Source organism: Mixophyes fleayi, chromosome 8 (genome assembly GCF_038048845.1).
Source record: "Mixophyes fleayi isolate aMixFle1 chromosome 8, aMixFle1.hap1, whole genome shotgun sequence".
NCBI lineage: Eukaryota > Metazoa > Chordata > Amphibia > Anura > Limnodynastidae > Mixophyes > Mixophyes fleayi.
The window spans coordinates 140,157,733-140,172,793 of record NC_134409.1 but is presented as its reverse complement, the minus strand read 5'-3'; the positions used below and the strand labels follow the sequence as shown (position 1 = coordinate 140,172,793).

At 43.2% G+C, this 15,061-nt stretch overlaps 1 protein-coding gene across 1 annotated transcript; it reads right to left on the bottom strand.

Annotated features, from left to right (window-relative positions):
- Positions 1–491: 491 nt before the first annotated feature.
- On the bottom strand, positions 492–14,863 carry ZMYND10 (zinc finger MYND-type containing 10). The gene is made up of 12 exons (XM_075183876.1): positions 14,580–14,863; positions 12,642–12,750; positions 7,568–7,684; positions 7,402–7,455; positions 4,344–4,493; positions 3,636–3,724; positions 3,458–3,558; positions 3,129–3,301; positions 2,880–3,005; positions 2,296–2,417; positions 2,097–2,222; positions 492–794 (listed from the first exon to the last, which is right to left on the bottom strand). The coding sequence occupies exons 1-12, from the start codon at positions 14,669–14,671 to the stop codon at positions 686–688; spliced, it is 1,368 nt and encodes a 455-aa protein (XP_075039977.1). The 5' UTR covers positions 14,672–14,863; the 3' UTR covers positions 492–685.
- Positions 14,864–15,061: the final 198 nt, after the last annotated feature.

The window sequence follows — 15,061 nt, the reverse complement described above, 5'->3', positions numbered from 1 at the left end:
GGTTAATTACAGCTCTCTTCTGTGTTATTATATTGTGCTGTGCAGTGTGGAAATTCTGCCGTCAGTACTGAACATGTGGGTAGGAAGCACAAGCTTTGACAAATCTGTGCACAAAGGGAGGACACAAAATCTGAAAGTCAGTTATATATTACGTCTCCATATATTGTATATGTGTGCTGAATGGACAAGTGTCGTAGTCTACCTCTTGCAAGGTGCTGTAAGTTGCATTTCATTTGGTAAAGTCAACAGCTCTGCTATATAACTACAGGAACCCAAACAGCCGATAGGAATATCGCAGTGAACAGAAGGAAATCTTTACCGATTTGCACATAGTAAGTTGAATCACTGCCTATGGACCTGTATGAAATGTATTTCTTCTCTATTCCCTATGCGCAACTCCGTTGAATACGGCGCAATAGACTTTCATGATGCAATATATTTACAGTGTCCTGCACTAGCGATAGAGACGTATAGCAGAAGAAAAGTCAACATTTGTTAGAAAAGAATGTCATTTATTTAACAGAACATGTAGCGGTACTGAAGTAATAATGCATAATTAATATAATTATAATAATACTGGTACTCAGTATATAGTGTAATGCTGGCGCTGTGGGAGGAGCACACCATTGACCGGCGCAGCGCGGAATTAGGTACTGGTAGATTTAACGCTTCGCTGGCAGATGTGTCAGGAGAATCGTGGTTCTGTTTTACTCTCTTCCTTCACCTTCTTCATAGCGTCACTGATCAGGTCGCAGGTTTTCTTATGCTTCTCCCAATGCTTCACTTGGCACTGCCTGAAGGAAAAGAAAAGTGTAGAAAAACGTATACATAGAAGACGGCAGAGCCGCCTGCATTATCCATTCTACAGCTCAGAGAAGAAGATGGAGAGAGAAGAATAATTGTAACTATTATAAATCAGTTATTTCCCCAGCATGTATGGCTGTCTTCAGCTGTAACAGAATTATTACGGAGCCCAAGACTGGCGCTATAACACTACAGCCCCATGTCAGAAGCACCCAGGACGGCCTTCTCTGGAGGCTGTAAGGGGAGTGGGTATATCAGCTGTCCCATCTGATAGTGGCCTCAGATTCAGTAAGGGGAAACAGCGATTCTCTTTCAGGTCTTCTCATCTCAGTGAAGGAGGTAAAATAAAGTTTATTTTATTTGTGTTTTATTTGTAACCAGTTGCATTTGACTTCCTGCTGCCTCCCTTCCCCTGCTCACATGTCACTGCCCCTGCCATACAACCTGTCCTCACTAACACATCACTCGTTTCCTGAAATACTCTGTGCTGCTGGGGACCCTGCTCCTTGCACTATATAACTCTCAGTCTGTGACTTCCTGCTATCTCCATTCCCCTCCTCACATCATGTCACTGCCCCTGTCACATGCAGCCCTGTCCTAACTGACATATCACTCATCTCCTGATATACTCTGTGCTGCTGGAGGACTCTGCTCCTTCCACTATATAACTCTCAGCCTGTGGCTTCCTGCTGCCTCCATTCCCCTCCTCACATCATGTCACTGCCCCTGTCACATGCAGCTCTGTCCTCACTAACACATCACTCATCTCCTGATATACTCTGTGCTGCTGGGGGAACCTGCTCCTTCCACTATATAACTCTCAGCCTGTGGCTTCCTGCTGCCTCCATTCCCCTCCTCACATCATGTCACTGCCCCTGTCACATGCAGCTCTGTCCTCACTAACACATCACTCATCTCCTGATATACTCTGTGCTGCTGGAGGACTCTGCTCCTTCCACTATATAACTCTCAGCCTGTGGCTTCCTGCTGCCTCTATGGACAAGTCACTGTCTCCCACTAGTTCAGAAGACTCAAATCCTGTAACACTTTGTGCTGCTGTGAACATCTGTTCCCGCCTACTACAAAACTGACAACATCTCCAACGAGCAGGAGATGAAGACTGTTGACGACTGAATACAACACGGTGTATAGACCCTAGAAACAGACTGTTACCAGTAATGATGCTGTGACACAATAATAAGAAATGCAATGGATCTGTGTAATAGGATCGTATATAGAGACCATAACAAGTGGACCCATCCATGTATGCTGCACCCACACTCAGCACTCACCTGTCGCAGTACCACTCGCCCTGACACCTGGAGCAACGCTTGCTGGCTTCGGCCCCACATGAGCCACATTTGGGTTTATCCGGCACCAGCGTTTCCATGACGTCCATGTTATAGGTCTGTGCCCATCTGTTGGCGGACACAGGTTAGCGTGGATCGGCAGGTCGACTATATACTGGGAAGCTATCTGTATGTGACTGACCTCTGTGCCTGGTAATGCAAATCTTCCTCACTGGGGGAGAAAGCAGTTTTCACTTGGTGCTTCGCTATTGCCTTCCATTTCCCAGAATTCTCTCTGATAATGGCGTCCCACACCTCCGGAACCTGGCAGATGGGGGAGAGACAGGAAGATGCGCTGTAAGCAAAATAGCGCAACTTGGTACATACGACCTATTGCATCGTTCTCTTTAGGTGGTGATTATTCCTGTGTATGGGAGATCTCAGCCATTTGCTGCCTGTATATAAGGAGTCACATTCCTCACGTGTCCCAGTCCTACCTCCTGCTGCTTTGTGAGCCCAGGTTTCCATGTCGTGTCTCTGCCCATCTTCCTGGTAATTCCCACTCACCAAATCTGTCCACACACAGGCAGATCTGGCTAATCTGTTCATTGTCCACCAAACCAGCACCATAAATGGTCTGTCGTCTGCTCAAAATGATCATTCTACCAAAGCAAGGGACACTGCTCTGTCACCAAGGTATTTGGTTTGGCTTATAGGTAAACTTACCGCTCTACATTAGGACACCTGTTAAACGCAGCACCAGTGATGAATGCGCCATTGCCGTACCTGCTCCAAGATGAGCCCCTTCTTGGGTGGCGCCGGTTCGCTCACAGACAAATGGCTGAGAAACCGCTGCAGTTCCACTAAATTTGGTAGTTGGTCGACAAGGACTTCAGTGAGGAAAGAACGGAGCTAAAAAAAATATTGGCGCTAAATAATAATACAGACATAACATACATAATACACAATATAATAACATTCATATAGAGGAGAAGGAACAGCAGAGCACACATCACCTCCATCAGGATACACTACCTTCACAAGTTGCCCTTTAATGAAGTTGTTAATGTTGTACTTCTCCTGACATTCCGGCTTCAGCAGAAGATTATAGAGAGAGATCCAGACCTGACCGTCCAGCTTCGTCATCTTCTGCTGGTCCTCAGCCGGCACAGGGACCCAGCGGCCGCTCTCGTACTTCTGCAGCTGACCTACAGGATGCAGGAACGTAAGGTACCTTCTATACTGTGTAATAAAACAGTATGTCTGAGAGATGTTCTTTATCTATATCGCTATATGAGATATATATATATATATATATATATCACCATATATCCATCTCCCCTGCAGTTACAGTCTGTCTATACCTCTGATTCGGCGGCTCCAGGGGCAGTTGTGTAGTAGCTCCACCAGGATACAGGGCACGTTGTGGGTATTCAGCAGTCGTGTGGTGACACTGAGCGGGAGGCTGTATATGTACAATATGTGTTAGACTCACAGAGATCAGCCGCCTACGTCAGGCGCAGAATCCCCTGGATCACTGACCTGTCTGTGTGGTCTGTGATGTAACGTAAGACTGATAAACACTTCACTGCGATGTCAAACTCCAAGGCCTCCGCCTGTTGCTTTAACTCCTGCGGATGTGAGAATAACGGGGAGAGCTACGATCTGGGGGAGCGGACATTACACATATATATCGTATGCAGCACTGTACACAGAATGTGTCAGGCAGACTTTCCCTGCAATGTGAGCTAACAATCTAGTCTGGGTCACAGGGAGAGTTATCACATTTGTATCCACTCACTGACTTACTGCATGTCTGTTATATCCCAGTCCCTAATCTAGAATATAATGATTTATGATACCGCAGTAAAGGGCACAGGATTCTTTACAAACATAAAGGGCCACAAGTAATAAAATGTTGTTAATAACATTATTGAATAATAAATCACTATTCTCCACATTCACAAACATCAAGTCATTGTAAAACATCTTCAATCATAATAATGTTTCTGTTTTAGTTTAGGGCAGCGAGGCCGAAATACAGATATCCCACTAGAAGTGGATGGGTCCTTGGAAGGGTTATACTATAGGTTAGAGGTACAGTCCTGCCATGGATATGCTGTGAATAACTGTACAGCACAGAGTAACAAGCTACAAGCAATGCACAGAAATAAGATATTGGAGACTGTATACAGCTGGTTGTTCTACAATAAGAGCATTGTTCTCCCCCGGCCCCAGGTAATCCCGTACCTCTAGGGATGAGGTCTCGTTGGCTGCACTCGGCAGCACTCTATCCTGGCTGGGAATTCCGGCACCGCTCCGAGACACCAACATGATCAGTTTCCGGTGACAGTAATCTATGAGATCCAGGACCACATCCTCCGTGGACTCGCAGACTTCCTAATACACAAAGAGAAAGCGTCACCTTGTCATTGGGATCTGCTGGGATCAATCCTGGATAACCTGAAGCTTTCTAGTCACTGGCTGGTCATGCTGGGACTAGTAGTTCACAGTGGATGGAGGAACACACTGCAAACAGCTTCAGAATAACAAATACAAATCTGAGGAACTACTGTGTTAAAAGCATTAAGTAAGTCTGAAAGTATTTAAGTCCCCTCCAAGATTCCCATGATAGGAGCCATCGTTGTTTACCAGATACTGCTCAGTCTGTCTTGTCATTTCCACAGACTGTCCGTGGATCTACCAGGAAATCGCAGACACTGGACAGCAATAACAAGCGACTGACGTTATATAACGGACTAGTACAATGTTGTAACAACAAGTCCACTATGGAGGACATTTCTGGAAACTAGTGCAGACTGCACCAGGCACTGCAACAAAGGAGCTGTAACCCATATCAGGCAATCAGTTTCTGTCATCTTTCTCATACAGAGACATTTCATATTGGTTGCTATGGTTACAGCACCTGTTTGTGCAGCTACCTGCGCACCAGTTTTCAGGACTGTCGCCCATTACATATATAATAAGGCTTTCACAGTGTAATGATGAATGTAAATATAGAGGCCCCGTGGACGCCAGACTACACAGCTCCTTGTATGAGGAAATAAATCCAGTCTGTGTATACAATAAAAGCCTATGAGGTTTACACTATTCAGAGAGGGAACGGTACCTAATACAGCGAGTAGAAGGAGCTGTTATTACCACATCTAAATATAGAAAGTGTTTAATCAGGAGAAATCCGGCTTTTATGACTTTTTATTACTTATTACTGTACTTCCTACGTCCAATGTGTTGTGCAGAGCAGTTTAGGGCCCGTCGTGGGCCCTCTGTGCGCCTCCAGGTTTCCGCAGGCCGAGGGGGAGTTGGGCAGAGTGTTGGCGCTCCCTGTACAGCGCAGTCTCACCCATGCACCGAGCTGTCCTATTATTATTATTATTATAATGAGATAAAGGCAGCAGAGAGATCCCTGCTCACCACTTGGGGAAGAACAGCTGGTGTGAGGGTCCTGTCTTATACTTTTAATGGGTCCTGTTTTGCACTTCCAGTTTAACACACACAATTTCTAAATGTAATACAGACAGTCCTGATGTCCCCTCACTCTCATTATTCATTTAAGTCATTTATGAGGCTAAACCGAGCAGTAGTTTAGGAGAAAAACTGAAATGTTTTTTTAAGTGGCGGTTCTATATATAATACAATACACCGTGCACTACACCGTACATTGTACCATACTATACACTATACACTACACCATACTATACACTGTACACTATATACTATACCATACTATACACCGTACCATACTATACACTGTACACTATACACTACACCATGCTATACCCTATACCATACTATACACTGTACACCGTACACTATACCATGTACATTATACACTACACCATACTATACACTATACCATACACCATACTATACACCGTACACTATACCATACTATACACTATACCATACTGTACACTATATACTATACCATACACTATACCATACACTATACACTACACCATACTATACACTATATACTATACACTACACCATACTATACACTGTACACTATACCATACTATACACTGTACACTATACCATGTACATTATACACTACACCATACTATACACTATACCATACACCATACTATACACCGTACACTATACACTGTACCATACTATACACTGTACACTATATACTATACCATACTATACATCGTACACTATACATCATACTATACACCGTACACTATACACTATACCATACTATACACTGTACACTATATACTATACCATACACTATACCATACTATACACCGTACACTATACCATACTATACACTGTACACTGTACACTATATACTATACCATACACTATACCATACTATACACTGTACACTATACCATACTATACACTGTACCATACTATACACTGTACACTATATACTATACCATACTATACACCGTACAATAGACCATACTATACATCATACTATACACCGTACACTATATACTATACCATACTATACACCGTACACTATATACTATACCATACACTATACCATACTATACACTGTACACTATACCATACTATACACTATATCATACTATACACTGTACACTATACCATACTATACACTAAATCATACTATACACTGTACACTATACCATACTATACACTACACCATACTATACACTGTACACTATACACTACACCATACTATACACCGTACACTATACACTATACCATACTATACACTACACCATACTATACTATACCATTCACCATACCATACACTGTACACTATACCATACTATACACTAAATCATACTATACACTGTACACTATACCATACACTATACCATACTATACACTGTACACTACACCATACTATACACTACACCATACTATACACTACACCATACTATACACTATACCATACTATACACTGTACACTATACCATACACTATACCATACTATACACTGTACACTACACCATACTATACACTGTACACTATATACTATACCATACTATACACTACACCATACTATACACTGTACACTATATACTATACCATACTATACACTACACTGTAGTATACACTGTACTTTGTACCATACTATACACTATGTGAATACTGAGTGACATTGGCTTCCTAGAGACTCATTCCCAGTATGGTGTTGGGAGATCAGGGAGCAGATAAATAAAATACTGACAGACGCTTGTTTCCTGTACAGTGTAGGAATATAGAGAACACTGAAAGATGAAAAGTCTCTTCCCACGGACATGACACAAGTAACACCGCAGCCAACACTACGTTATACAGCTCAGACTGTGTCTCTCACCTTATGATAGAAGATTGTTTCTAGGAGATTAATGACCGTGGCTTCATGATGTATCTGTAGGAAACAAATCATTTAGTAACCATATACTAATCCTGCCATGCTGGTTACATGCTTGTTACATGCTGGCTATGTACTGCTGAGCATGTCCCTACATCTCTGCACTTACCACCATGTACAGGGGGAAGGTGCTTCTGGGCTGGAAGTCCTGGAGCTGACATAACACAGGGAAAACTTTCAGCTTCCAGATCTCCACACTGATCAACTGGCGGATTAAAGTGGGAATCTGAGAGAGAGAGGGAGGGAGAGAGACTGTGAACACTGCACAGTGCAACTATCTGGTGACCACAGATTGATATGGATGGATGGCATACTATATACCGTAATTTTTGCATTGTATAATTAGCATAAGTCTTAAAGCAACAATTCCACAAAGAAGATTTATATTTATTTTCATTTAAATAACAAAGGAGTACATTTTATGGATCATCTTATAGTAATTTTTCTTAGCTATCCTCCTAGAAATCAATATATCCTTTTCAAAAGCTCTCTGATTGGCAGACAAAAATGGCTGCCAGACACAGGCTCACAGCTCTCAGCATGTCATGTGATGGCAGAGGGGAGAGAAGAAGGACTTCTCTACATCATGTGCCATGTGACTGTGGTTGCTATGGTAGTCCAGAATCATAAATTATTAATAGCAGCATAAAAAAAACCCAAGGGAAAATACCAGTTATTTATGTAAACACACACACTGGATTTGTTCAGGGTATTGCTGCCTTAACATACTATGACTGCATTATAAAGTTAAAACTTACATTTGAAGTTGTGTGAGCATTTTGCAGTTATATTAAGACGTTAGTTTGTTGATTTTTACTTTCACATTTCAGTTCCAGCTAAGGTATAAAGTCATGAAAACTTTGAAAAAGTGAAGCATCAACAGCATTTCTATTAAATCTATATCCATAAATCTGTCAATAAATGACATATTAAATGAATGCTGCCCATAGCAACCAGCCAGAGTCTAGTTATCACTTTCTAGATAAATAATAGAATCTAATTGGTTGTTATAGGCAACACCTCCAATTTTCCTTTGTAGAAACGTTTGTAACTCTACACCTCCAGGTCTTTATTTTATCCACTCTTGTGGCCAATACACTAAAGGACGTACTGTCAGAGTGTATCTATCCAGAGCAGTAATCCTATGTGGTAGTCCTCAGTAGTGATATCTGACGAGTGCATTCAACGAAGTCAGTTTGTAGCTTTTCTTATACATCCTTTTATGCCACCAGCATCCCCAGTTATTTTAACTAACTGTATATATTAATGAGGCCCAGGCACACTAATAGACATACACATGAGCCTATCAAAATCATCAAAACAGACAGTAAGTCTATCACATGACTCCCAGATGACAAATCAGAACCAATGCTACAGCAACCAATAGAAATAGAATATATGTGAGGATAATAAAACGCTCTTAGAAGCCGTATTGCAGCCATCTTCCTGCTGAGGAAACCGGAGACTGGTGAAACATGTTTGTGCCTCCAAACACGCATGATCACCTATCTCTCATATGTTAGTCACTAGAATATTCTTTCTACCCAAGTATATAATGGATTACCCACTTGTTTTGCCAGTACACTATGTTTTTGTCTTCCCTTTCCATGGAACACTCGTCAGATAACACCAAGGAGAAAAACCAGAGCTTCAAGATCAAACGCAATAATTACTTCATGACTATTCAGTAGGTGGGGAACCATTTGTAGCAGTACAACTACTATATAACACATAAAAATATACCAAATTTTCCATTCTTTGAATATTGGAAGCGGAAAGATATATACGCTACCTCAACGATATTACCAAATACATTCATCATCATCATCATTTATTTATATAGCGACACTAATTCCGCAGCGCTGTACAGAGAACACACATCAGTCCCTGCCCCATTGGAGCTTACAGTCTAAATTCCCTAACACACACAGACACACACACACACACACACAGACACAGACACACACACACACACACACACAGACACACACAGACACAGACACACACTTTGTTAGCAGCCAATTAACCTACCAGTATGTTTTGTTTTTTTAGAGACATTTCATTTCTCTCACATGATTTAAAAACAAAGCTTAATACTACAAACACATACTTTTTCCAATACCTACAATTGAGAAATTTTACCACTAAATTAACTTTAGATAGTAGACCGTTGGCCTTTTTGGAATCGCTTTCTCTCCGGCGGTCTTCTACCAAAGGTCTCATTTCTTTATTATACTGGGAACTCTGAGTCCCCGATTCAGATGACCGAGATTCTCATGAGAGGGGTTGGGAGAGGGACCCGGGAGAGGGACCCGGGAGAGAGACCTGGGAGAGGGACCTGGGGCGAGGGACCTGGGAGAGAGACCTGGGAGAGAGACCTGGGAGAGAGACCCGGGAGAGAGACCCGGGAGAGGGACCTGGGAGAGGGACCCGGGAGAGAGACCTGGGAGAGAGACCTTGGCGAGGGACCTGGGGGGAGGGACCCGGGAGAGAGACCCAGGAGAGGGACCCGGGAGAGGGACCTGGGAGAGGGACCCGGGAGAGAGACCTGGGAGAGAGACCCGGGAGAGGGACCCGGGAGAGGGACCTGGGAGAGAGACCTGGGAGAGAGACCCGGGAGAGGGACCTGGGAGAGGGACCTGGGAGAGGGACCTGGGAGAGAGACCCGGGAGAGGGACCTGGGAGAGAGACCCGGGAGAGGGACCTGGGAGAGGGACCTGGGAGAGGGACCTGGGAGAGAGACCCGGGAGAGGGACCTGGGAGAGGGACCTGGGAGAGGGACCTGGGAGAGAGACCTGGGAGAGAGACCTGGGAGAGGGACCCGGGAGAGAGACCCGGGAGAGAGACCTGGGAGAGAGACCTGGGAGAGAGACCCGGGAGAGGGACCCGGGAGAGGGACCTGGGAGAGAGACCCGGGAGAGGGACCCGGGAGAGGGACCTGGGAGAGAGACCTGGGAGAGAGACCTGGGAGAGAGACCTGGGAGAGGGACCCGGGAGAGAGACCCGGGAGAGGGACCTGGGAGAGAGACCCGGGAGAGGGACCTGGGGCGAGGGACCTGGGAGAGGGACCCGGGAGAGAGACCCGGGAGAGAGACCCGGGAGAGAGACCCGGGAGAGAGACCCGGGAGAGGGACCCGGGAGAGGGACCCGGGAGAGGGACCCGGGAGGGGACCTGGGAGAGGGACCTGGGGCGAGGGACCTGGGTGGGGGACCCGGGAGAGGGACCTGGGAGGACCACTAGACAATGAAGACTGGGAGGAAATAAGAACTAACACAGCCTCCAGTTCAATATGTGTTAAATTGAAAGAAAATGCTTAAAAACTATCATCTAGCACATGTTGGAGGGGTTGTAGGACTGAAGGGTCCTTCCTCCATATCTGGTGGCAATGTCCCAAACGTACCCCTTTCTGGAAGGAACTTCGGGACTTTGCTTCACAGCTACTGCACCTTGACATACCCGACTCTCCTACTCTCCCAGGTTTTTCCTCCTCCCTCTTGGGATTCCATCGGCTGCCAGACATCAAATGAAGATGTTTTGCCACATAGTCTCTGCTGCCCTATGTCAAATTGCCACAGACTGGAAGCAGCCCATCGCACCAACTCTGCAGATAATTATCGGCAGAATATGGTACACTTATCGAATGGAATACGATATATACCATCCACAATACCTCTAAATCATTTAACAAGGCACCATGGACCTCATTCTTCCAAATCCAAATTCCTTTCATCACGTGATCCTACAGCATCGCTCCATCTGGGTCCTTCCTTCCTTTCCCTATGTCATCCTTCCCATCTCTTCTCCTCTTTTTTCCAGATTCTACTCCACTCCTTCCTTTCTTTTATTCTCAGGCGGCCGCCACCCTGCCTCCCCTGTTCACTCTCTTCTGTCTAACTTCTCTCTTTGAAGTTTCTTCTTTCTTCCTTTATTGAAAAATCAGGTCAACTCCTTTACTCATATTCTTTCCTAATAAGTCGCTGTATGTTTTAATGCCTGTATATTCTCCAGCTGTCTGTAACACATTGCTGTACAGAATGTTACTCTCTGTTGACTCTTGCAAAAATAAAATCTTTAAAAATAAATAAAATATATATAACAAATTTAACAATACAGAATTTAAGTATGTGTGGAACTCAACGAGAGTGTGCCTGACCCCCTCTGCAAAACAAATCATCACTATAGCGACAACATGAATATATCTGAATATGGGGCAGGGCGACATGAGACCCCATCGTCATTCCACCAGAAAACGTATAATCAAATAAGAATGCATTTTCAGAACAATATTCAATAATTGAAGACAAAAATGTTATTGCTCAATTGTACAAATTCTTGTCCTTAACTAATCTGCCATATGCCCTAATCATGGGGAATTGATGTATATAGGAGGTCTGTTGTTATGGATATCACTTAAGCATTCAATAAATTGTGAAGTACCTAAAAAGTATGAATTAGTATTATTAACCAACATTGTTAACACCCTTTCAAGGAGGATGGATAATGGAAGTATTACAGAGTAGTGAGCATTGCTTTGTTTATTTTTGGTAGCATAATACAATACAGGGGTAATGGAGGGTGTTTTACTCAGAAAACCCCCTTATATCCATAATTATAACTCTTCTTTACAGAGGATATTTAACAATTCACAAAAGTACCTGCCCCACTGGAGCTTGCAATCTATATACCCCATTACACATACACACAAACTAGGGGCTATTTTATCATCAGCCAATTACCCTGGAATGAGAGGAAACAAGAGAAACTGTCACAAACATGGGGAGAACATACAAACTCCACACAGATGGTCGGACTAGAGCCCATAAGCCTGACACTGTTAGGCAGCAATGCTAACCACTGTACCACATTACTGCCCATACATAAAGCCGCTCTTTCCACTTCTTAACATTCTATGCACTAAAAACTAGAAAATAACTATAATAAATTATTATTAATATAATATGAATGGAAAACAGAGATGATAAAGACACATTGGTGGCATTTGCGTGTCCTTAACCAGGCCTCTCGTTTGGTTGTGTCTGGGAATATCTTGAAGTGAGGTTTGGGAATAAATCCTCGGTTTGGGTCCTGCTGTACTTCATACAGTGGAGATGTCACTATGACCCATTCTCCCTGGATGAGGACATGACATGTGCAGGAGGGGGGCGTATTCTGCCAGTATTACCTTCCCGTGGGTGAGCAGCAAATCTTTGATGATCTCCTCCTGTCCCGCAGATGCATTGAGGATAGCCTGCATGTTCAGCTTCTCAATGTACTCATGCTGCTTAAACCACCTGGCAGGAGACAACATAACATGTCACACGTGTCATTTACTGTCCTCTGCCATAAATATGGAGACCATATGAAAGCGGTAACTTATTCATGATTTCTGGTATTGTGGCGACGTGTTACAAACCTTAGTGCTCAGGATGTGATATCTCCTGAGATATAATCTCAGCTCTTATCACAGTTTCTAAACTTTCATCTATAGAACTTATAGGGAATCACATAAACAGGTTTCAGTGTAGGTTATGATGGGAACTTTATAAGAAAAACAAATCGAGATTAATATTTTACAATCCAACAATAGTACTGTTAACAATAAATACCAGACACCACTTGCGTAAAACTTTAACAGGGTCCTAATGGAGATTCTAATTAATTTTTGGACAATTGAAGTAAAAAAAAAATAACACTGACAATTGGAAGAGTTAAAAAACAAACAAACAAACTAGCAAAGAGATAAAGTAAGAAATGTGGTAAAAGAGTTTTTTTAAAAAATAAATAAATATATATGTCATATCAGCCGAGCCCTAACCACCATGGAGATTGGGATCTAACCCTCTTTTTAGTTTATTAAACATATATAAAAAAAAAGAGATGGCCGCCATCAGCTTTCATAACCAACTAACCAACTTTGTTTAATTTGTATTCATTATAATTTAGTTAAAGGTTAATAAAATTTTGCAGTGATTGATCCCCATCAGAATAATTATAACATATAAAGTGTGTTTATTTTACAGCTGCAACGGATGATGTTTCTGCCCTTCTCGCGGATCATCTGTTATTTAATAATAATTGGGGCAATGTAAATCTTGTGATCTATCAAGTCTTCCCTGTACATTTGTGATTTTGTTAATGGAAACTTTTGCAAATGGCTAAGCCAAGTCCTCCCACACTGATACTACGCTGATTTTTACACTTATTCTCCAATTGCAGTAAATATGTATGGTACTTACACACTGGCGTTTAGCCAAGAGTATACACTGCGTTGCCTGCCACTGACAGATTCAATACATAAACATATCTTAAACGCCTGTAACAAGAGGTATTATTAATCCCTATAGTAAGCACAGTATAAATGCAAACATGACACCTTCCGAAATGCTTGAGTCTACGCCTTCATCAGACAGTTCAACCAGAACTTCCTGGATAGGTTTTGTTGTGTTTTTGATCAGAAAAAGTGTCAATTTTGTGAGCTGGCAGTGTATTTACCATAGGGATCAATGATCCCTATTTAGAGGCAGCATTCACAAATGGAGAAACACCAGCATGTATATAACTATATCTCAATATATAAACTCAGAAATTGCAGCTGTGAAATAAGTAGGAAAAGCAGAACACATGGAGAGGATGAATAAACAGTACTTGCAGCTGTAGAATAAGTGGGACAAGCAGAACACATGGAGAGGATGAATAAAAAGTACTTGCAGCTGTAGAATAAGTGGGACAAGCAGAACACATGGAGAGGATGAATAAACAGTACTTGCAGCTGTAGAATAAGTGGGACAAGCAGAACACATGGAGAGGATGAATAAACAGTACTTGCAGCTGTAGAATAAGTGGGACAAGCAGAACACATGGAGAGGATGAATAAACAGTACTTGCAGCTGTAGAATAAGTGGGACAAGCAGAACACATGGAGAGGATGAATAAACAGTACTTGCAGCTGTAGAATAAGTGGGACAAGCAGAACACATGGAGAGGATGAATAAACAGTACTTGCAGCTGTAGAATAAGTGGGACAAGCAGAACACAGGAGGACTCAGTCACAGGTAGGATTTATATTAGTCACTGAGTCTCCTGGCTTCCATCATGTGCTACCCAGTCCCCAGCATCTCACCCTCCTGAGCCGGTGTCCCGTAGGGGGAAGGTCTGCAGACCCTGGATCATGCCCTCAGCTTCTCCATGCAGCAGCACCGGGGCACCGTCCATCTTGCACCGTCTGTCAGTCACTCTGACCTGTTACTATGGAAACACGACACAGCCGCTCCAGAGCCTGCGCGGCTTCTCCAGTAACCACGGCAACGCGTCTGTTTCTTTCGCACATGCGCAATTTGCACTTCTTTGTTCGCGGTTTTACGCATGCGCGGAGGCGGTTTCCCCAGGACGGCCTGTGATTTGTACTGTTACAGGAAGTTGATAATGATCTTAATCGTCTCTCTGACCTGGCTGTTGTGTAACGGCCGGAAGCGCCTCGGCGCCATCTTGGCACACCCTGTTGCTTTGTTATGGTCCTCATGTTGGCGCCTGGATTTATTGTTAAATACAATCGCTGTTATTACATGCCAGTGTGGTTAAAGCGAGTTAGGGCCATGGATTTGT